At 39.3% G+C, this 25,496-nt stretch overlaps 1 protein-coding gene across 8 annotated transcripts in view; it reads right to left on the reverse strand.

The window, feature by feature from the left end:
- SPON1 (spondin 1) overlaps positions 1-25,496 on the reverse strand; it is a 678,179-nt gene that overhangs the window by 224,282 nt on the left and 428,401 nt on the right. For 7 of the 8 annotated variants that reach the window (XM_067532126.1, XM_067532125.1, XM_067532124.1 and 4 more), the window contains 2 exons: positions 21,756-21,842; positions 20,865-20,998 (listed from right to left, as the gene is read on the reverse strand). In XM_067532126.1, the coding sequence (XP_067388227.1) occupies positions 20,865-20,998; positions 21,756-21,827 (206 nt within the window). In that variant the 5' untranslated portion in view covers positions 21,828-21,842. The remainder of the gene's footprint in view (positions 1-20,864; positions 20,999-21,755; positions 21,843-25,496) is intronic. The other variant, XM_067532123.1, reaches the window with a different exon arrangement.

The following is a 25,496-nucleotide window of genomic DNA, read 5'->3' on the forward strand; positions in this document are numbered from 1 at the left end:
GTTGTGGCGCCATTCTCACCCTTCACAAGATTCTTGCAGACTAATGGAACTAGGACCCTTCATACGTTTCCCCACCTCCCTTTCCAGGCTATGGAAAGGCAATTCATTTACTTTGCTATGGCAGTTGTGTTATACCGACAAGGGAAAGGGTATAAAATTGCACCCACCACAGCCAGTGTCCAGTTAAGGGAGAACTTAAAAAAAAAAAAAAAAATCTAACCAAACATTCTTTAGGAATCTTTAGTGTATTTATTGGACTTTGGAAAGAATGGAATGAGCGGAAAGGATAAAAAATACTACATGTGCTATGTTATTTTCCAGACATCTTTTGTACATTCTGTAGCAATACAGTAGAACTTTACTGTAGAGTTTGCTGGTTCTACAGATAAAAAAAATTACACAAGAGCCGTGTCCTATTGATATTCATGCCCCTTGCTGATACTGATTAGCGAGAATTTACTTGCACAGATTTGATGGGAAGTAATTTATCTGATGTTTTCAAAGGTCAGAAAGATTTTCAAACCTTTTTCGTGCCACTTGCCTTCAGGTAAATGTGTGATAAAGCCAAATTAGGGCCCACTGTAACCAGACAGTTTTGAGTTGGCATGAAAATGCTTAATAGCACTTACCATTCCCACTTGATGGAGATTTTGCTTTTATGGAAGTGTTTGACTAAACTGCCTTTATGGATATTAATGCCATTATCTAGATAGATCATTTGTTATGCTTGGGGAGCAGGAGAGTGTTGAATCCACTGCAACTGGAGGTGGAGCCACTGCCATAAAGAGAAATGCTATGTCCAAAGTATAACTGACCGACAGGCAACAGCTTTGAGGGCTACCACCAAAGGGAGCTGAACCTCCAGCATGTTGGCTATTTAAAAGAGCTGCTCCCAGCAGTGGAGACTACAGCCTGCTGCACATTTTAAGAGCTGCTCCCAGGCAGTATTGAGAACCCATGGTGGAAGAAGAGAGTAATGGTACCTGAGGGGCAATGTGAGGAGAGAGGCAAGAGCTGGTGTTGGCAAAGGGAAAGTGGTCAAGATCTGTAATACTCTTTCTCTCCCTGTCAAAATTGTCTTTTTCTGAATGGTTAATATGGGGGAAGGAGGTGTATTCAAACTTTGCCTGGGAGCTAATCAACAAATCATTATGACTCTGGGTCAAGTATAATGATCAAACACTGTTGTCTAAATTAATCCACATAACAAGATTCCACTTCATTAGCCAGAGTTCCTTTTCTACTGAGTGATTAGTACTATATCATACAGCAAGGCCTTAGAAAAAAACTTTTTTGCCATGTATAAAATGAATAAATAACTGATAGATTTTTCACCAGCTCCTCCTCTTACAGTTTACTATACCTTTCCTATGAAAGGCTTGTAGCAAAAGACAGAGTAGTAGAAGGCACTTTTAGTTCACATGGTATTTTGGCTGGAGTTGAGAGTTCAGTTGGCAAAGATATACATGAATATTTTCTGTAAAGATTTTCTTGCCTTTTAAATCGGTGCTTATACAGCTATGCAGTATAAAAACAGAAAAGTACAAGAGTGTAGAAAAGTGGGCTTTCCCTACATGATTCTCTACATCAGATATTAATGATACGCTATCATAGTGCATGTAACAAATGGCTATACTAAATATATCTATTACTTTAAAACTGTGACCAAAGCATCCTCTTTTGTACGGCCAAGAACTGGATTTTAGGGGACATAAGGCTGGTGATTCTACAGAAAATAGAAACATAGGAATGAATAGAACCATATTTCTCAAATACGTAAGACTTTTCATGGATTTTATGTGAACGAGTGGTTGGCATAAAGGATTGAGACCATCTTCTACTACACAACCACCCATGACCCATAGTTATGATCCATTGGAACAATTCAACTATCAGTCACAAGGGCGAGACACAATAACACCGGGTACAGCACTTTCTTGGTAGCTGGCTCACATCATGAAACTCACTCCTAGAGCACATTATAATGACAATGAATCTCATGGTGTTCATAACAACCTACAAAACTCATCTATTTGAAAGTTAGTGTTATCTCCTCCCAAAACAACTGTATAGAAGAAAGATTATTTTTAGATAGACAGACTTTTTAAAATGAAAATTGAGAAACAAATGTGCCAGGCTCTCAGATTCCATGGTGATGAGCATGGTATGAAAATTTAGATCTATCTGGCTTTTCATGCTGACTTAGAACATAAGAATGGCCATAATAGGTCAGACCAATGGTCCATCTAGACCAGTGGTTCTCAACCAGAGGGTACGTAGACCCCTGGAGGCACACAGAGATCTTCCAGGCAGTACATCAACTCATCTAGATATTTGCCTAGTTTTACAAAAAGCTACATAAAAAGTACTAATGAGGTCAGTACAAACTAAAATTTCATACATACAAAATGAGAAAGTAAGCAATTTCTCAGTAATCATGTGCTGTGACAATTTTGTATTTTTATGTCTGATTTTGTAAGCAAGTAGTTTTTAAGTGAGGTGAAACTTGGGGGTATGCAAGACAAATCAGACTCCTGAAAGGGAGTACAGTAGTCTGGAGAAGCTGAGAACCACTAATCTAGACCAGTATCCTGTTTTCTGACAGTGGCAAGTGTAATATGCTTCAGAGGGAGTGAACAGAACAGGGCAATTAATAAGTGATCCGTCCCCTGTTGTCCAGTCTCAGCTTCTGGCAGTTGGAGGTTTAGGGACACCCAGCGCATGGGGTTGCTTCCCTGAACATCTTGGCTAATAGCTATTGATGGGCCTATCACCCATGAACTTAACTAATTCTTTTTTGAAGCCATTTACACGTATGGCCTTCACAACATCCCCTGGTGGTGAGCTTCACACGTTGACTGTACTTTTGTGAAGAAGTACTTCCTTATGTTTCTTTTCAGCTTCCTGCCTATTACTTTTATTTGGTAACTGCCTGGTTCTTGTGTTATCTGAAGGGGTAAATAACATTTCCTTATTCTCTTTCTCTACACTATTCATTATTTTATAGACCTCTAACATATGACTCCTTAGTCATCTCTTTTTCAAGCTGAACTATCTCAGTCCTTTTAAACTCTCCTCATATGGAAACTGTTTGATATCTCTAACCATTTTTGTTGCCCTTCTCTGTACTTTTTCCAATTCTAATATATGTTTTGAGGTCGGGTGAGTAGAACTGCCTGCAGTACTCTAGGTGGGTGTCGGCATACCACACCTTTCTATTTACCATACCATGCCTTTCCATTTTTTCTCTGTAGGATTTGTCTTCCAATTTTTAAAGGATGTCTCTTTGTTTCTAACTGCTTCTTTTACTCTGTTTAGCCATGATGGCTTTTTGGGGGGGGTTCTCTTACTTTTTTTTTTTTAATTTGGGGTATACATTTAGTTTGAGCCTCTACTGTAGTGCTTTTAAATAATTTCCATGCAGCCTGCAGACATGTCACTCTTGTGACTGTTCATTTCATTTTCATTTAATTAGCGTCCTCCTTTTTGAAGTTAAATACTACTCTGCTGGGTATCTTTACTATTTCTCCACCTACAGGGATGTTAAATTTAATTATACTATGATCGCTATTAGAGTGGTTCAGCTATATTCACCTCTTGCACCAAATCCTGTGCGCCACTTAGTACTAAATCAAGAATTGCCTCTCCCTTTGTGGGTTCCAGGACTGGCTGCTCCAAGAAGCAGTCATTAATGGTGTCTACAAATTTTGTCTTATTGTATGAAAATGGGCAAGCCTCTGGGGCCTAACTCTATTCCTATTGACATCCATGACCAAGCTGAAGTTGATGGAACTGTGAAAAGGACCAGAGGCCTTCATAACTTTTGACATTTAAATAATCTCACCTATAAAACCAGGAAAATAGAAGGGCCTCTCTAAAAACTACAAGATGCTGCTGAGCCAACCTTTTCTGTGTACAAACATTCCATAAAACACACCTTCAAATGCATTCAATGTTGCCTCCTAAGGTATCAGAGGAACTTCATTTCACTTACTAGACTTGATCTGCATTGTACTGTGGGTAGTGAACTACAGGGGACAGAGCCGAATGCTTCAGAGGCTGACGAGTGGGAGGAGACTAGCAGGAATGAACAATTGCCTGTGTTTCTTCATTACATTAAAGACATCCATGACTCTTCCTATGGGTTGTTCAGACAGACCACTTCAATGACCACTTGTTCACAGCTTCTGCTAAGGTGACTCCGGTGTACTAAAGGGTTACTCTAAAGCACTATGGGACATCCGTTATGAGCAGCAGTCAATCTGAAGTGCAGAGTCTTTTGTTATTTTGTACATATCCTACTTCTCTCTCATCATAGGAATTTATTTTTCAGACAACACCTGTAAGCCATGAGAAGAAGGTTCTCTCTCCAGTGCATGCCTTCATTTCAACCACACCAAGTTCTTTAGAGAAGTGCATGGTAAGAGACATCCTTATAAGCAAGCTATAGAACTTAAAAAAGAATTGTTGATACATGTTGTGCATACTAACAGGCTTACTACTTCACTATCTGTACAGCATGTCAGTGAAGATCCCATTATCCCCACTCTAAACACAGCTGATTCCTCTTGCATCCACCCATCCAATGTCTGCAAGCCTATCATTTTTTGTGGCATATGAAAACTTGAAGTTTATTTAGACGTGATTATGTGGGAGAAACTATTCATAAAAGCAAGCATGCTTTCTGATGCATTGCAAGACTTTAAACCACATTCAGCTGGAGCAGTGATTTGACTGAGCAAGCAAATCTATTTCTCCAAAGATAGCTGGACAGAAAGCACTTGGAATGACGCTATTGAGATAGAATATATCTCTGATGAAGCAGAAAATTTGCTACCTGAAGAGATAGGCACCTGTACATCTCAAAATGGTAGTTGCCCACCCCAAACCTCAGCTGAATTTATCTCTGTAATTAGAATTGTTCAAAAGTGGTTTTTTAAAAAAAATGATAGGCTTCATTTAAAAGTATCTCTGGATTTTTTTTAGGTTCCTGTGATCTAGGCAAGAGACAAGCTTGTGTAGGCTGGGATTTTCAAAGTGGCACACTGGAGTGACGCACCCAGCTCTGATTGAATTTCAATGTGATTTTGAGTATTAAACTCAAAGACTCTGTTACGTTGGGGGTTGATTGAAACCTCATTTAAAATGATGGGATTAACTGCCACCCTTCGCTCAGGACAAATGTAAGAAATAATCCACAAATAATCCTTTATGAAACCAGATAGCTAAAGAATAGGAGCCATGACCCAAAATACAGACACACGGTAAAGCTTGAGAAGAAGCTAAATCATGTGGTCAAAGGGGTTTCTCTGATATAGCAATTGCAGGGGGCAGGGCATTCACTGTTGATGGTGTGTATGTCTGTGTGTGAGAAAGAAGCAGTTGAGGGACTCAGAGTAGGAGCAAAAGAAGCTCCAGATACAACCAGAGAAGCCCAGAAAACCACACTGCATTAGGATAAATACCATGGGTCAGATTCTGATATCCTTACTAACGTTGAGTAATACCTCACTCCTTGAATGGTCCCAATAATTTCATTTAAACTCCATTTAAGGAGTAAGGTACTACTCAAGACAAGTAATGGTGGCAGAATTTGGCAGTATGTAACATCAGCCATTTGATTTCCATCATGAAACGAATCCCTGTTTGAAACTCTAACTGTGAAATGCACTATAAAAACCTGCTCAGAACATTCATGGACGGCCAGACTGCCATGGGCACAGCAGAGTCGAAAATTTTGCCAAGGCAGATAATTTCATCTGAAATTGTACACACCTTCAGAAGCTCCAGAAATTAAAAAATAGTGGATGTATTTAAATTTTGCATAAAATATTTCACCCATCTACACTTGCAATAGCAGCAGTCAGAAAACGTAATGCTAATTTCTCTATACAGTATCTTCTAATGACATTGACCACTGAAAACATTAGGATCATATTGCATGTACCCCTCCTCATGGAAGAGAAAGTGCTTCACGTAGATTCTTCATGGTGTAAAAGCCACAGAGTTTGCAGACGACTTTTCTCCATCACAGAGTTCTAATCCAGGAAGTGAGCAAGTGGCCAACAATATTTAAAGAGCTGCTGTCATCACTCTATTACTACTCATGGTGGGCCATATTCTGTCACCTTACTCATGTTGATGTCACAGGTGCTATTCAACACAAACATGACAAAATCTGACCCTAGATTAGAAAATTAACTTTTTCCAGATTATTTTTTCACCCATTTGCATATGTTGAAATATAAAATATAAAAATATAAAATATGCTTTATATTAAGTTCTGTTTATAAAAGAGTCATAAATGAGCAACATACAGTTTATAAATGGTGAATCAATTGTTATTGATTCTTGTAGAAATCAATTTGTCAATACAGCAATAAATAGAATAGAACAGAATATATAATCAGAAAAGTAACAATTTACAGATAGGATCTGCAGCTTTGCCCATTAAGTTCAGTGAAATTTCTACAACTACAAGGACAGCAGAACTGAGCCCATAAACTGTATCTTTGAATTGGCAAAAGTGCACTCTATGAAGCCATACTTATTTAAACCAGCTGAGGATCTGGCCCAAATTTTTGATTTAACACTTCATTAAATCCTTTTAAAGTCACTGGGCATCTTGCATAAGCAATATAGGTTAAAACCCTTAGTGAAAAGCAAGATTTGAACTTGTATACTATATAGAATTATTTTACAGTGCTGTACTAGAGTTTCTGCAATATCATTTTCCTAGTCAATGGAACTATTCTCCTCTCATTTCCACTGGTGTATGGCAGGCATTTTATTCCACTGAAGCCAATAATTAGTGAGATCAGAATCAGGCTCACTGGCTATAATACATAAACAGGGAATGCTTTTCTGTAATTTAGAAAGTCAGTAAGAAATTTTTATCCATAAAAGAGTGAATTAATTTTTTAAAATCAATGTTATGCTTTCGAAAGCAAAATTTGTTTAAATATTGCCTTCAAGCACTGGCATAAAAAGAGACAAAATATGTTCTATATATGCATTTTTGTGCAGTGAGAGAGGTTTATTTCAATCCATGTGGTTAAAAAAAATAAACATTGAGTTAAACCATTCTGGAGCTAAAGATGTACCAAAACACTTCTGATGTCTTCATTTATCACCCTGATTTATGTTTTGAAAAGAAACAAAATGATGAATATCATGATTATTTCTATTTCTGTTTCCTCTCTTTGTTTCCCCTCAAAAACTGACAATGGCATTGAAGTCAAATTAAACATCTGTTTGTAAAATAAACCAGAGTGCTGCTGACAGCTGCTGTAGAATGGGAAATGCTTTACAGCTGTCAAGGTCCTAAATTAACAATGATTTTCATTTACAAACAGAAAACAACTAGGAAATGATACCGTCTCTCCCTCTTCATCTTTTTACTGTGTACAATACAGAAAAATGAAGAATTAATAAAAGACACTGTTAGAAAGAGTGGGTGGGTTGGGGGACTAACAATCTGAGCCTGTTTCCACAGAAGTCAACGTAAAACTGCCTTTGACGGGAGCAGGATACAGCTTAAACCCAATTTCACTATCTGATAATTTGGGGAATTTTCCACCCTTCTTATAAATGACATTGTCTTTTTCCATTGTTTTCGTCATGGATATTTAAAAATACAGTCAAATATAATGTTCTTCTTGAAGTATTATTCATTTGTTAATTTAAAATGATTTGTTACATCATAAAAATACTAAACATGGAATAAAGCATATAGGTCCTTAAACTTTCTTTACACTATTTAGTCTTTTAAGAACTGCAAGCTCCTTGAACAATTGTCCATCATAATCATAACCGCTAATTCTTCAAAGCGGGCTTCAAAATAGACCTATAAATTGTTTACTCCAGAACTGTTCTACAGGAATTTTCAGGTCCTAACGTTAAAAAAAAAATGAACCTGAAACTAAACCTGGTTCTTGTAGGATTGGAATTCACTGTGACAAGTTTTTAAGTTAAGTTGCCTCGTGCATGTTCACATGGGTTTTCTGGAAGGGGTATACATTTCAGTCCACACGAGCTGGCCTGTGTGGATCTGTTGGAGCATACTTAAGGTTTCTTACTGTGCATTGATGTAGCACTGTTTAAAACAGGACTATATTAATGTGCACCAGGAAACTTTTTGTGTATGTCAGCAGGGTCCAGATGGGCCAGTTAGTGCACAACATGCTAGTGTGGACTCAAAGTTATACCCCTTTGGTGTGGATCAAAGCACCATATAGAGAAGCCTGAAGTCTACTAAGAAAGTGGAACTTTTCAGATTTTGTTATAAATGTGAGTGGTCTACAAGGCCTAGGAAAAGAGACTGTACATATTTTAATGAAAAAACACATTTTATAAAATTTAATATTAGAAGTTATTAATACAGCATCTGTTTAGGTCTCAATCCTTCATTGCTTACTCAGGTAAAATCCTTTTGGGCAGTTTTCCCTCAGTAATGAGGAATAGGGCCATAAGTTGCAATTACACAACAAATTCTGTATTTGATGATCCTCTTGTTTGTCATACAATAAGAAAAAAAAGGGAAAAAAATTTTTTTAAAGTATTTTAGTCATTGGGATAATCAAATAATATGATGTAATGTAGCCCTTTTCATCTGTAGACTCACAGCACTTTACAAAGAAAGAGAAGTGTCACTGTCCCTTTTTCACCACTGGGAAACTGAGGCACTGAGAGGTGAAATGACTCGTCCAAGGTTACACAGTATGACAATGGCAGAGATGGAGGGTCCCTAGCCAGTGGACTACACAGATGCCCTTAAAAGTCCGATTTAAGGGAGAGAAAGGTGATTAGATTACATCCTTATGGAGGAAGGAAAACAATCCTTTTCAAGTTGGAACTGAAGACTTTTTGAGTCTATTAGTTTTTTTGTAAATAGGACTTTACACAGAAAGATAGAAATCACCACATGGAACATTACTACATTATATATGCCTATAACATGTATTATCAGAAAGAAGGTGTAAATAAATGTGTTAGATGTATACAGAACAAACACCACAAACTATTTTATATAAACTATGCATGCCATCTCCTCCAAAGCAAGAACATATCATCTGTATCACAAAATGGAAACTATAAATTATGATAATTGTCTAATGTCTCAATTAATTGGAATGAGATTTTTCTAGGTTAAACCATTCATAAGTGTATACAAATCTTCTCTATCTATAACCCCTAGTTATATTACAGGGAAATTCACTACAGCTGTTTACTTACATTTTTGTAAAAGTAGGACGATTACCTTCCTGTGTTCTTCACACAGCACTGATGTTTGAATTATATGCTAGGAATGAGGGTAGAACATGGTCTATTGCTCTTTGGCTATTAGTTTTGTTCACAATAGAAATATTTTGATGGTGTTTTGTGATATTGTGTGTTGTACCAAGACCTTCAGCTGTTCCAATAATAAGACTATTTTTATATGCTTTATTAATTAGGTGTTCAGGTACTACTGTGATAAGAGACAAGTACATACCAGAGTTGACCAGCAGATAGAACAGATATCTGGGAAAGATTGTATTGCTACTTAATATTGTTTTAATTCAGAAGCTTTAGGGATGTCCTAAATACAATCCTAATACAATAAAGTTCCTTTTCATTTTCTGCACTTTGAACATTTGCAGGCAGATTCTGATATTGTCATTTTACTGGAACTTAATTTCAGATTGTGCTGGAGAACTCTTAAAGGTTCTTCACAATCATTTTGATTGGTTTGATGCCAGTTGCAATATACACAGCTGTGGTTCTGCTTTATTTAGGGAGTCAATCCCTAGATATTTTACCCATAAATCTTAATGTATATGTTTCCGATATTGGCCTTGGATATCAAACGTCATGCTGTAAAAGAAGCACCCACACAAAAACACAGTGAGAGACTCAAAATTGGATTTTATTGAAGCAAATACCTTTACAAATCTCAGAAAAGGCTTAGAAGTTTGCACGTAGGCATATTGGGATAAATGTAGGCTATTGAGGAAAAGAGTGTGGGCTAGTGGTGAGGGCATTGAACAGACAGTCAATAGCTGTGAGCTCTTTTTCAAATGCTGTTACAGACTTACATTGTGACTATAGGCAATTCACTTACAGAAGTGAAACTGAAATTGTATGTGAAGTATTTCAGATCTTTAGATAAAAGGCATTATACACACACACACACACACACACACATATATCTCTGCACTCTGTCCTTCTATGATTTTTTTAAAATAATAGAAGTCTGAATGTTAGAAATAGCAGCCATTATAGAACCTTGCCAAGGAAACCCTTGGATTTCACATTTTAACAAGTGTGAAAATTTATGTTAATTGTTGATATCCAGATTACTTTTTACTCTGGGGCATTGTAATTTGTTACAACAAGCAGCAAAGAACCCATGTAAGGATACGTCATCTCATCAATGCAAAAGTAGCAGGCTGGGTAGGAAATTTGGCTCTCTTCAAGGCGCTGACTAGGAATTTGGGGTCATTCTGAAACTAAATGTGTACATTTGTCAGCCACACTCACCCCTACACAGTTTTCCTCTATTCTTTCTATCATTTGTCAGTTTACACCCATTTAACTCTGTTTTCATCCATGGACATTAGGTGTTTCTGTTACATCCTGAAGACTATGTCCCTGAGAGTGATGTACCATGGAAAGTAACCCATAGTCATTGTCCTTTTGATAAAGGAACCTGAGTGGCACATCTGTTCTAGGGCTGGCGGAACACTAGAATTTCCATTCTGTAGGAAACTCTGATATTTTCCCATTTGCTTTTGTCCCAAACTGTGACAGTCAAAATATCAAAAAATTTAGTGGAATCGGAAGTTGAGAAAAGTTTCAATTCCAAATGTTTCATTTTGCCTTTTCTAATAAAAACTACATATTTTAACATTTCCATGCCACTATATTTCATTTTGGCTTGTTTCAACATTAATTTGCAAACTCCTGAGCTGCTGCAGTGTTTCATGGGATTTGTAGTTCAGGTATCTCGTACCCCAATTCCTCTCTATGGGCTGGGCTCCTTGGCTGGATTAGTGTGATGAGCTGGGCTCATGGGGAGCATTGCCTAGTGGTCAGGGGTTTAGGCCCTCTGAACTGCAGGGTGGGGGGTGCAGTGGAGCCTGGGCCCTCTCACTCCACCAGGCTCTGGCACAGGGCCCTTTGAGGACTATCAAAGGTCTGACACCCAGGAGTGTCTTAAGGCTGCTCTCCCTGGACCACTTCCTACCACTCTGCTATTGTCCAATGTTCACAGTATGTGGCAAGGACAAGTGAAGGGAGTCGGCTCTCCACTGGGTGCCTTTTCATAGCTGTACTTGGCACGGCAGCTTTCTCTCTGTTGGGGCAGTGGCTGCCTCCTCCTGTGACTTGGCTCCCCAGCCAGGTAAGTTCCAAGGCTCTCCCCCTGCCGAAGTAGTCCACAAACAACAGAAGGGGAATTAAAATCAAACTGAGTTCGTTGGGGGGGCGGAAGACGCCTCCCTTCCCCTCAGGGAGTATCTGAAGCAGATCCTCCCTTCCCCTCAGGGAAAGACCTACAGGCAGTTAGTAGGAGAGATCCTGCCTTCCCTCAGAAGCTGCGAGTTGTCAGTGTGCCCTTTTCCCTGGACTGCTACCAAGTGAGCTATTCTGCTCCCTTTTAATTTCTCCCCCAGTCTGTGCATCTCTTACAGATGTAGCAGGGCAAGGCTGACTGAGCCCAGAGCAGCTCCCTTCTTGCCAAGTGTGGCATTTGCATACTCCATCACAACTACGTCATGACGTTTGGAAGCTGGGAAAAGAGTTGATTGGATAGATACTAAGAGAATTTCAGTGTGTGCGTATTGATATGACTCCAACCAGTTGAAAAAGGATAGTTTCATTGAGATTTCCGGGTTCCTTTGAACTTTATCTTAGGTTTTTCAATAGCACCCATCAACATAGTGTGAGTTGCAGAATGGGATGCAAACCCAAACAAAATAAAGTTTGTGTACGAAACTCTTGGAAATCAAAACCTCTGAGGTTCACACAGCTTTAGTTTAATACCATGCACTTTCAGAGATTTTTGGGGGCTGGGAGAAAGAGGAATAGTACACAGCAAAGGAAGCCACACGTTCCATGGAGACTGAACATTGTATCTGAAATGCAGATACATGTTTTGAGTCTTGAAGTTGTTCTTGGTATCTGCAGTATGTTTTGCTACAAGCTCAGCCTGTGCACCAGCCACACAATTTCCCAGTGAAGATAATTTTTAAACATGCATGCAGTGATGTGCTAAATCTTCCAGAGTTCTTGTTTGCAAGAGCCTGTGTCCTTTGAAGTTGCTCAGCCCTCTGCTGGCTACTTGCATCCAAAAAAGTTAATAAATCATGAGGAAGATTATTTATGCAGAAAAACAACAAATTCCACGCTTTTTCTCAAAAAAGAATAAAACAGTCCCCTAGACATGGTTCAAACAAATTTCTCATCATCAGGCCCTGAAGAGGCCTTGATGAAGATATTGCAGGAAATAAGAGAAGTTATAGCTATCTTGGATTTTCATTTGTTGGTTGGTTAAGCATTGTTTGGATGCAGAAGGTGAGCTGCTAAAATCTTGTAAATGTTTAGTTTATTTTCTATCATATGAATCACATATCATAATTGCCTAAAATCCCAGTTATTATGGGATCCTATCAGTGCACCACTTAAGGTTTCCTTTCTAAATGGTAAATTAAATATGCAATATATCTGCACCTGGCCAATATTTATTAAATAATCAGTTGCATTCAGACTTAGTAAACCTTAAATGGAAAAAGAGGTAAATAGAATTAGCATCTTGCATCTCTTGCATTTGCCTCTTCATGAGATGTACACAACTTGACAAACAAATGACTTAGATATTAACAAGGTTTTGCAGATTTCCTGCACTATTTGTAAATATATATTTATACAACAGTTTCCCCACTATTAAATTTCAGTGCATACCAAGCTAAAAATATGCAGACTTTACTACATTATTTTATATTGTATCCATCTATTGTACACACTTTCACTTCATATTTTCCTTGATGCTTTATCCCCAGCAATATACTTCATCTTTCAACTTCAGAAGCCTAGGGCTATAAGTGGTTTAAGACCATCGGTCCTCCAGCATAGCTAAGAAATGTACCTATATTCTAAGGTTGTGTCTACTCTACAAAGTTTCTACACAACGTAAATTACATTGGTTTACAGCCAGCAACTTCTGTTTATTTCTCAGGCAGAAGATGACATCAGCAAATGATTAAGCAGGCACTGATTTATAATGTGGTCCATAGTTTGTGACTGGTATTCAGAATCATCTTGTGTGTTGCCTCATCTTTCAAAGGTGTCAGAAATGACAGCATATGCCATGCAATGTTCTAACATGGTTCAATGCAGACCATTGTTTCAGACTTAGGTTTGTGGAGTAAGCAATTAGGTATTTGTTTTGGACATTATCATTGTCCCAGAATCCCTTCCAGGTTGCCTCAGGATTGAATGAAGATGCTCTAAGAGCTTTAGCCAGATCTCAAAAGGTCTTGTAAGAGTTTAGACATATCTTCAAAAGGCTCTGGAAGGCCTCATGAATTGGTAGGTTCAGGTTGGCCATGCTTTGATTGTACTCATGAGCTGTACGTGCATTTCTCAAATTTTGGGATCTATGTGCCACATCGGGCAACCACTGAGCAGGTGTGGATTTTAGTAGTCTACTTGTGGTTCTCAATACATCATTAAGCTGCACATCCAGAGATCTGGTATGTGAACTTCCCACCCAGATGGATGGACAATATTTAGTGGTCGAGTATACCAGTGCTGGAGTCACGTGAAGTGCATGGACATCAGCACCACACATTGTGCCCATGAGGTTTTGGACAAGGCTAGTCCTGCTTTTACTTTTTTCCAGGTGGGCTTTAAAAGTCAAGCTTCTGTCCAAAATTATTACCAAATACTTTGGATAGGATTTATTTCAGACCCATTGATCTCAAAAAGCGACATCATGTTGTTCCTGGTCTGATTTGTTTAGGTGAAAATCTATTTCCAAGGTTTCGGAAGGATTGGGGCAGAGCTCCCAATACTGAAAGTATTCTGCCATTATTTTGAGGTCAGTGGAGTTGGTGTCACTAATGGTGATGATGTCTTTACCTGGTTCTTCAAGAGCAATGTCTAAACATAAATGGATTTATTTAAAATTTTGTCAGGTACATCATTAATATAGAAGTTGAACTGTAAAGAAGGCAGTATGGATCCTTGAGGTAGACCATTATTAAGGGTGCATGCTTTGCTAATCTGCCCATTCAAAAGGATGCAGTATCTTTGATTGTGCAATATTGTGGCCAGGAGTTGCATAGTGCTACAGCAATAGCTCATATCTCCATATTGTAGTGTAGATGGCAGATACATCTGTTAGCACTCTTCCAGTTTTTAGATTCTGCTGGAAGCTAGTCTTAACATTAGTAATGGTGAAAATCTGGTCGCATCAACTTCATCCCAGTCTGAAACCAGCCTCGTTGTTCAGAAGGATGGACTCAAAGATAGGGGTGAGATAGTTCAGTAAAACTTCCTCCGTAACTTGCAGATTGTGGAGAAGATAGCTGGCAGCATTATTTGGCAGTTTCCCATGTCTCAGGAGGGAAATTCCTCTCCCCCTCCATCTACCCCAACAAGTCAATGAATGGAAAAGCGTATGTCACCTCTACCTCTATCCAAGCACAGGGCAGTGTAATTTAGACTGCCATCCTGCTTGTTTTGAAGTTAATTTGAACATTTTACAAGTCAAGTGAGGAATCAAAGTCAATACCTTTGTCCTCTGAATACACGGATGGGATGGGCATCTTTTCAAATTGGAAAGAACGGGCAGGAAACGAAGGGAGGAAGAGGAGTTTTCAGGCAATGAAAGGTAAAAAATGCTTATAAGGAATAATACATGTATACAGTTACCTGATCTCTTTTCCCCTTCATGCTTGCATAAGGGCTCATCTGCACTCTTCTGGGGGGATTGGATCCAGCTAAGTTTCAAAACAGATCCTAGCTCACTGTGAGATTTGCACCTTCTTCCACTTCCTCATCTTTTCTTCCTCCTCGTGCCCCACAGGGGTTTCTGCCCCTGCCTTTGGGGCAGTGTAGCATAATGGCCAGAATCAAAACAGCTGCTATATTGGGGAACAGTAACAGCCAGGGTAGGGAGACATAGACCGTCCCTGCTCCAGTCGGTCCCAACCCATAGCCTTGTCAGTGACCAGTGAGTGCCACTGAGTCAGTGGGGATCCTGCCACAACACACTAACTTCTCTCCAGGGCCGATTTAAGACCTTCGTAGGCCCTAGGCACCCTTGCTTTCGTAGGCCTCCCGACTGAAATAACTAATTTGATTTTAAGCTATTAATAAATAGTTTTTTACATAAAAATAAAAAATTATATATAAAATATTTTTTCGTAGGTCCTGAAAGTTTCATAGGCCCCAGGCACTGTGCCTATTGTGCCTGATGGATAATATGGCCCTGCTTCTCCCGTGGTGTCTGTTAGCTTCCCCCACTCCCTGGGCCACTTCCTACCCTGTTTCCTAAAGCATTGGTCCTTGTGTCATTGGGATCTTTGGTGTTGTCAGTGAGGGTGGTTCCCTGGGGCTCCGATTCCACTCAGGTGGCCATGGGTGCCAGGGTTCCTGCCTGCTTCTCGGCATTTCCAGTATCCCTGGTTTGGGGCTACAGCAGCAGCTGCTGGACTGGAGCCTCCAACACATGTTCTTCCTCCTCGGCATCCAGCCTAGAGTGAGCTGGGTCGCTCCCTTTTATATGGAAGCAGCAGTTGGAGCATGCCCAGCATGGTCAGAGGGATGGGACTTCCTCTGCCCATAGTGTGGGCTAACCCCTTTCTGACCAGTGAGGGGTAAGTACACCCTGTCACACCCTGCCTCACCTGATAGGTCTGCTGAAAGTTGGCACTTTCACAGTGTTGCTCATTTCTGTTGTGCCCCAGTTTTAGCATACCCTGTGCAACCTGCACATCTATATTTCTTCGACTGCTTCTTAAGTGGGCTTGCTTATTCTCTTCTCCCCATAGACCATGGAGATCCATGACTTCTTTCTTTTCTAGGCAAGAGCATGTCAAATAGCTTTCTGAGTGTGCAGAGCCAGCATAGTCAAATGCTCAGAAAAGTGGGCAATTAGAAAAAGGCATTTAAAAAACATGCTGGGGGATTTAAAGTGAAGGCGCTTCCAGTGTTTGTGACCTCTGGGCAGTGGAATTCAAAACTGTGAATGGAATGAATACTGTAATGGGTACAGAGGTGTTGTGGGGCAGCTTCAGGAGAATGGCTAGGGTTAACAAAGGTAATGGAGTCTCTATATTGTGCTATATAAATGGAAGTAGGTTGACTTTGGCTCTTCATCATTTGGGGAGATGATGTTATTGTGTCAATGTAACAGGGTGCTTACATTGGTGAGGACAAATTTAGGTGTGGATGCATACAAAACTATGTCAAAACAAGTAGACTTAGATCAACCTAACTTTGTAGTGTAGACCAGCCATCAGCCATCTTTCTTACTTTCTTGGTCATCTCTAGGTCACTGTGGCGGATGGCCGGCTCCCCTTTAGTGGATCTCATGCTTCGCTCCTGTTGGGGAGGGGCCAGGAGGGTGCCCGTCACCCCATCTTCCCTGGGGGAGGGGAGTAGGGACCCAGGCCCACCCGTTCCTCCGGGTCTCAGCCCAGGGGCCCTATGACCAGCAGCTCTAGACTGCTTGCTCTGTATTTCGGAGCTGCAGCCTCTTCCCCTGGGCTACTTTCCCCCCTCAGTCCTGCTGGCCTCTCAGGCCCTCTGTCCTTGCTGCCCCTTGCTGGGCTCAGTACCTCCTTTTGGGGTTCCTCCGCTCTCCCCCACTTCGCTACTCCAATCTGCCACTCCACCCCACTCCGCACAACACCTCTGCTTCCTCCAGCTTGTGCCCTGTGTGTTTGAGGCGGATCCCTTTTATGGAGCACCTGGCTGATCCCTAATTGACCTCAGCTGGCTCCTAATTGCCCCTTCATGACTCTGGTTAGGCTGCAGGGAAGAAAGCCCTGATCATCCTGGGGCTGATATACCTCCCTTCATACACTCTCCTGCCGCCCTCTGCCCTTCATATCTCACAGTCACCCATATTAAAATCCTTTATGTGGTTGAATTTACTACTTTCCTCGGCCAGCAGAATCAGTTTCCATCACCCTCTTTTGTTGCAAAGACAGTTGGGGTACATCTTATGCCTCTAAGTATACAGATACCACTTAGAGATGCTCTCTCTTCCTTTTCCCATTTTAAGCACAGAAGAATGCAACAACTCAAAATACTCTTTTACTAATTACTACTGTCGTTGGTGCCAAATAACATCTACCATTAAGATGCAATTGGAGAAAAGTCTTTACATAGTTATCAGCAGTTATATTTGGAAGACATCTTTAGTTATTGGTAGTCAGACAGAACTTAACACAATATGCACAGATTTCTTTCCACTTTTCTTTCATTGAAAGAGTGTAGTTCAGGCACAGCAGACAAGCGAGGGCGGTGGAAGTAAGAAAAAGATGCCATATGCTGACTTGTTGAAAAATACAAAAGTAGACTGGCTATGTTGGGTCTTATCCTTCTGGAAGCTTCTTGATTTGCGTATAATGATACATATTTCCCCAAGACCCTTAGATCATCTCTTTTTAACATTTCCACTTGTTGCAAGGACAGAGATCCTTATGGCTCACAACCTCTTGTTCCCACCCGGATTCCAGACAAGATTTCAATGAGTCTTCCATGTACACAAATATGTCTGTGAGAGTATAGGCCATGAACCAGCAAAGCACTTAAGTAGATGTTTAAACTTTAAGCATGCACTTATGTCTAATTTCAATGGGACCTAAGCATGTGCTGCATCAAATATTGTATTAGTTAGTATTGTATATATATCCAAGACACACAGACATGTTCAATAGATTGACAGTTATGTGTTTCAATGTAGAGTATGGGAGAATTCGAGAGACTTATTGTAAACTGGGGAAAATAGAAACCAAGCCTTCAGGCTTTTGTGCTGCAATAACCCAGTGGGAGTGAGGAATCTGGCTGCAGAGTTCTGTACTAATTATGGTTATGAGATGTCCAGTGCAAAATAATATGGTAACGTTAACCTTTTCTACAAAAAATGATTTAATAGTTGTGTGACAAAGCAAGGTAGTATGGGGTGTGGAGGTAAAATGTACGCTAATGCTACCTACAAATGGCCTTGAAGTTATGCAGCAAACTAACTAGTACTCATGCCAAAACATTTCTACTTTCCATGCTGCACCTGGAACCTTCACTCTCCCATTTTCCTGTACCACTTTTTGCATTTCCAGACAAACAGGAAATAGGTACAGCACCTGAAAAAGTTAAGGGGACTGCTGGTCAATTGTGGGCTTCAGGCAACCAGGAAAATAAAACTCAGTGTTATGAACACCATCAGATCAAATTCTATTCCCAGTTACTTTGCTGCAATTCTAAAAAACTTCATTAAATTTGTACAGTTATTTTGGATTTAGACTGGCGAATAAGAGCAGAACTTGGCCCATAGTAAGATAAAAATTTATCTGCAGATTAGCTGAATTTAACAAACTGGTGACTACCAGGCACCATTCCCTTTACACTTATACCAGTGTAAATTGAAGCTAATGGTTCAGTATTTGATGTAAAATAAGAGTCAGGCCCTCTCTGTTCAAAACTGGCAAAAAACCACCAACACCAGTTGATGCAAATCTCACCAGCAAATTATCAGGATAGAGCCCTAGCCACAGGCATACGTTCATAGTACAATTTAGTTGCCACCCTGCCATATACAAAAAATGGGGAAGGAGGAGGAGAGATTAAATGAAGAGCACTAACACTGTTTAAATTTGCCTTCTTCAGAGTTCAAGGTAGTAGAATTTCCCGTCTGGTTTTGGCCATCCCTAATTATAATAGCTATTTTTAAACTATGTAATTTTTATGGTCTCATCGAATCTCTCATTATCACCAAAATAGTTGAGAAAATGGTGTCCAACATTTGTATGGATTTGTGAGGGAGCATGGAGAGGTGATTACAAAGAGGGCTTTCTGTAAACCCTATAATTTAGATGAGTTCCAAATGGAAAAATGTAAATGGTGTTAAGTTGATGCCAAAAAGCACAACAGTAATTGCTATGTATAGTACAGAACACTGAATTTCAGTGCAAATGAAAGACACTTTATAATGTTAATCACTGGCTCCAACAAATCACAATAAAAGGTTTTTTTCTGAGGTGTTTCATTCTTCTTTTGAACTGCAGTCAGAAGTACAACAGTCAATTTATCTTTTGCATCTATAAGCAACTAGTTTGGGGGAGACTGCATTTTCTACAGAACTTTTATTGAAAGAGAGCTAATAATCAAATAGTGTTTTATTCACATTCACCAAAATGTGTATTTAATAATGACGCCTCCACCTGACCTTCAGTTATTCCACCCCAGCTTTGATCTTGTCAGATACTGCAAGTTTAGCGGTTTGGAAATTGTTCAGTATTTGGATGAGTAGTCTACATGCCATAGAAATTAGAGAGATACATACTAAATCTCCCACACTTTCCCCTATCATTTCTGAATTACTGTGTCAGAATTCTAATCAGAGACACTCTGTTTGTTGCTGGTGGTCAGTCTTTTAGAAGTTATATAACACCAAGTTCCTCCTGACAACCTGTCGTCATGAAGATCCCACCATAATCACCGTAATGGTAGGGTCTTAAATTGTGAGATTCTGGTTAAATCCCAGCTCCATTAATACTAACAATTATTATTTTTATTATGGTAGTAACTAGCTGCAATTGTGCTAGGCATTATGCACACATATAATGAAATGATCCTGGCTTACAATCAAAGCATAAAACAGACAAACATCAGGTGGATACAGCAAAGAAGCAGGTAACACAGAGACAATTATGATTGGTATAATAAGCAGCAATCACAGCAATCCAGTTGTCCAACCCTTGTTACAAGTTTTGTAGGAGTTATGACATTAGTGGGTGTTAAGAATTAAATATGGCCTAGCTAAATGTCCCCTGTAGCTTTACTGCATTCAATGTTCTTCACTTCCTGTTTCAGCCACCATGGTAATGTTTCAGGCTTAAATGCCCACAATGTGCTGATGGCTACAGAGCAATATAACCCATTCTCATCAACAAGTTACCTCAATGTATGGAAGAAATATGCATCTTGAGGAATAAGATTAAATACAACTGAAGTAAGATGAAGGTGATGCTGGTGGGCAAGGGAAATCATCTCTCTATTAAACAGTACACTGACACTGAGTGAATCTTCTTGAATTGCTGAAGGGACTCTTACAACATCCTTATGCTCTACATAGTTCTTAAATTAGCTTGCAACACAGTGGACAGCATGCTTTAAAGTTTTGTTGTAACTTTAAATCAGAAACAAAACAAATTTCTGTCAAAAACATCTGGTTGCTGATATAATATAGCACTTCTCTGAGTGATATTGATTAATTTGAGAAAATGCAGGCATCAGAAAGCAGACCGATTAACTGCCTTTGTTAAAATTTAAGGACTTACCAGTGTCTCAACCATACCTTGGCACAATTTCCCCCAAAAACTTTTACAAGTCTAACTGCCTGATTTGTGGGTGAAGTCTTCTTAAAGCTATGCTTCTAAATTAGTGCATTTGGGGACACAGAGTTGTGCCCGGAATATTGAGTCTGTTTAAAAAATAAACTAGGCCAAATAGTTGCTAGAAAATGTTGTGCAAGTTATACTACTGTTGACATCTGTATAAAAACAGGCATTAATGTATTGTAAATCATATTAAACTTCTTATAAACTTAGCTTGGTTTCATTTTTGAATTGGATCCATGTAAAAGTACTTACTTCAGAATTACACAACCAGTACCAACAGGAGGCGCTGTCCAGAAAACGTGAATGCGTGTCCTTCTTCTTGGCGTACTCTCAGTAACAGCAACAGGACAATTACTCATGAACTGTGTTTCTTCTTCATCTATAATCTAAAGAAATATAAAGATGCATTCTATAATAAATGTGTCTAGAAAGTGTTTTATGTTAGTTTGTGTCTCCTTTAAAAGGAATTATCTGTTGCTATATTTTTTTCAGGTCACCAGTCTTTAACTGACTGTTACAACCCTATCTGCCAATCCACTAAAATAAACAAAATGAAAGTAGGACTAACAAGAAATGTTCTCAAGTTTGGGGTAGGGGAAATTGCTCCTTTCTGAATATGGCTGTAAATCAATCACATAAAGGCAGGGGTTCCCAAACTTTCTTCCAGAATGACCCCATTTTAATGAATTATTTCCTCCCAGTCAGCAAGGAGGATGCCATTTTGTAGAGTGAAATGGTGTCCTCCACACAGTGTGACCTCACAAACACCATACATGTGAGTGTATGCTGCACAGAGAACACCATTTTGCTCTACAAAATGGAGTCCTCTATGGATCATACCTTGTGCACACTGTCCGTGCGAGGTTATGCTGTGGAGCAAAATGGCCTCTTTTGTACACTTGGGATCACCGCAACCCCCATCTGCTGGTGGCATGCTTCCATTTGGAGTTGTGACTCACAGTTTGGGATTTGCTGATGTAAGATTTAGCTATGCTTGATAACTGCAGCTTCACATAAATGTTTACAGACAGAAAGATAACAAAATATACATATTTTCCTCTATTTGTATTGTGGCCACTGGAGGTGGTAGAGGGAACATATTATTTAGGGCAGTTACTCATCAAACTTTTGTGAAAATCCTACCATACTGAAGGTCTTATTCCCAACACGACCAGTAAGGTGTGAATCATACTTTAATCTGTAACACAGCTTCATTCCAGATCCCAGTATCTGGAACAATATGCATAAAATTATTGCTTTATAGGGTTGGTTACTGGTTAACATAAGAGGAGAAGTAAAGTGAAGAAATAGTATAACGTGACCACACTCTCTTGAGCCAGAGGTTGTGGTAAACTGATGCTCTGCAGAAACAGGGGCTGTCAAACAGAGAGTTTGAATTAGAATCTGCGAGACTCTGGTTTTGGTGCCTGTTCAAATATTTTCTACAATTACTTTCAGTATTTCTACTGCATGGGTTTCACTTAGAGTCTGGTGTTTGAACAAGCACAAGCTCTGAAAGAGAATTCAATTAAACCTGCCAAGTTTTGTTTGGAACCACACAATGCTGTGATTTGGAGAGACGACTTCAAAACCTTAAAATGACCTGCATTGACTTGGCCTGACCCTGGGTGACTCCAAACTGGGTCCAGTTTCCATCAGTTAGTTGCAACCTTAGCCCACCATTCAACAAACCTTTTCTGAATTTCACAATTGCAACTGGTATGTCTGCAGGTTTTAATTGTTAATTTTCTGTCCAACTCCATTCACTATTGAAAACATTCTGCAATTAATGTTGCTTTAACGGGTGTTCTGGTACAACAAATTGCATGTAGTATAGAAGAAAGAATATCTGTTGTTCGATCAGATTTTCATTTAGAGGATAGGTGGGTCCACATTAATACAAATGGCACCCTTGCATGTGACAATCTCAAGAGAGAGGCCAAACCCTGGGCATAAAGCTAAAATTCCTCTCCTTCTAGGTCAGGGCAGAGGCCAGCGTGGACAAGCCTCTGTTCTACTGAGTCTGTAGATAAACAGATGACTTTGGATTCCAGGGCTATTATTCTCGCCTCTTTTATGAAATCTAAGAAAATAACCAAAAATAAAAATACAATGAATATATAAATTCAAGGAATGTAAATGGATGCAATTGTTTTATTAAGTACATTTAATACACGTTTATTTTGTCCAACAAATTATAAATTTGTATCATATCCTTTGTGAGACACATGTGTCGCTGCCAAACTATCCCATTAGATTTGAATTTTGTAAATTGTTTGTTAACATAAAATGTTGGAGAACATGGACTGCTGTGAACAAACATACATCAGGCTCTATACTGATCTTTTTTTCCCCGCTTCTGTTTGACGTGATCTAATTCTCTAAGCACCAAATGGCACTTTGAAAGTCCTAAACTGGAATCCTGGTTTTCACACTGAATTAAACGTATCTTATCTTTCCCCATCTGCTAAACGAGGAAAATAATATTTATTGGCCTACTTCTCAGATGTTGTGAGGGCTAACCACTCAGGGCCTGAATGTGATTTCCTTACTTATGTTTCATAGTACGTGTCACAGGCATGGCCACTCTCAATCCTCTTCTGGTCAAATCTGGTGCTGCAAGCACTCCCTGCCTCAGTTTCCTCCTCATAGATGAGTCCCTTCAGGCTTCCCCTCACATGGGTCAGTGCTGGTAATGTGGCTTGGCCTTCTGGCCAACTCATTAAGCAAATTTACCCTCTTCTAATGTAACAAAAGTCCAAATAGACCTCCCCACAAACAAAAAATACTTCCTATTTGGCTACTCTTCAAGTCTTTCCCTCATCTGTGATAGACAGCTGACTCACAAGATGTTTCCCTGGAGTTCCTCTTACAGTTTTCCACTCACTGGAGTTCCCAGCTTCCTGCAGATCCTACTTCAGAGTTTTCAACAGGAGCTTAACCTGTTTTCTGTAGTTCTCTCTGAGTTCTGCAGCCCTTTGTTCTGCAGCTCTGGTGTTCATCAGGCTGTCACCTGAACCTATTAGTCCTGCCTCCTCAGGGTGGTAGGCAGCTAATTATGGCGTAGGTGGGGCTTTACCACATAAACAGTCCCATTGATTTCAATGGGAATTTTGATTGAGTAAAGAGTATGAAATTAAGCCCAGGCTACATAACTGGGGACAGAACAGGGCCAGAATTATTAAGCTTTTCATAGGGGATTCTCCACACACCACTGTAAGCTATTAATGTCATTTTCTCTAATGTTAGACCACAGTGGCATTTCTTAGCAAATGGATTTCATTTTGAACGTATTTCATTATACTTTACATTTTAGCTTGTTTCCCATTACACATTGTGTTTTAAAACCCAGAGAGTGTGGGAGAATAAAGATAGGGAAAGAAGAGCAATTGGATTAGTTTTGCCTAAGGGTTATGTCTCAAGTTCAGGCTCTGAGAAGATGAGGTAATATGGTGCCTGCTTCGTAAATAGGTCTGATCTTCTAGAACATGTCATTCTACACCCCATGGTGATTTATAAACCTAGCAACATTATTATGTTTCAGAAGGAAAAATATCAATCACAGATATTTAATGTAACACTTGCTTAAATTTACTTCCTCTTACTCATACTGTGAAATGGATTCTCTTTTTGTTTTAGATGATGCTGGCGTCTGCTTTTCACTTTATATGCCTATAAATTTATGAAAAATCAACTGTCATTTCCAGCATTTTAGCACAAACCCAGACTATGCTGAATTATGAATGTTAACTAACAACTAGTAGGTAAATATTTTTGCATGATTTAAGTACCATACCTACTCAGTTGAAATAACATTTACACAGCAAAAATGTTATGATAAAGTTCTTATGGGTGAATGATTGAAAATGCCATAAACCTATATGGGAGATAAGGTGGGGAAAGCAATATCTTATACTGGTGAGCGAGACAAGCTTTTAAGCTTACACAGAGCTCTTCACTTGAAGAAGAGCTCTGTGTAAGCTTAAAAGCTTGTCTCGCTCACCAACGTAAGTTTAACTAATAAAAGCTATTACTTCACCCACCTTGTCTCTCTAATATTCTGGGACCAACATGGCTACAATACTACTGCATAAACCTCATGGGGCATAATTTTGAGTGACTTAATTTTAAATAATTTCCAGAATCCATATCAATTCAAATTGGTGATATATACCTGACCCAGAAAATGTATAGGTAATTTAAATAGCCATGCTTCAGTGAGGCAGCAACCTCTACAGAAAAAATGAATATCTGATTCATAAAGATATTAGCAGTACTTTCCTGTTTTGTTCACTCTCTTTGCATTATTTCTAGAGGGAAGAATGCACTAACAGACCATGTTAATCGACATGAAAGAGATCAGGATAAACTAGAACTAATTTAAACCTTAATCCAAAATTCTGATTTACACAAGATCTTTCTGTGAATTCAAGAAAGTTTGGTTAACTCCCTCCCAAAAATTGTGTTTTCAGGTTTATTCACTATTCTATACATCACAGGATCAGATCCCTCAGATCAATGGAATTGAGAGCACTCAACAGCCTGCAGGAATGGGGTCATGGATGTTGAGATCGAAAAACACCTCATATCTTCTAGTCTAGACCAAACATCTGTTAATATAGGCTAGTTCCAATAGTGCATTTTCTAGAGCTTTAGCCAGACTAACTTTAAGTGTCCAAAGTAATGTGGCTTCTATCACTTCTCTTGAGAGACTGTTCCATATCTTACAAGCAAGCGCTCACTGTTAGGAAGTTTTCCCTGATGTTCAGTGACAATGATGGTGACTGCAACTTGTCCCCAAGGCCTTTCCTTCAGATTTTCCCTTTAAAAATAAAAATAGAACTGAAAAAATTGGCTCATTTTCCTTTCCAGCTGAAGCCAAAA

This window comes from Emydura macquarii, unplaced genomic scaffold (assembly GCF_026122565.2).
Source record: "Emydura macquarii macquarii isolate MOO-44397 ecotype Brisbane River unplaced genomic scaffold, CSIRO-AGI_Emac_v2 contig_3240, whole genome shotgun sequence".
NCBI classification, from domain to species: Eukaryota; Metazoa; Chordata; order Testudines; family Chelidae; genus Emydura; species Emydura macquarii.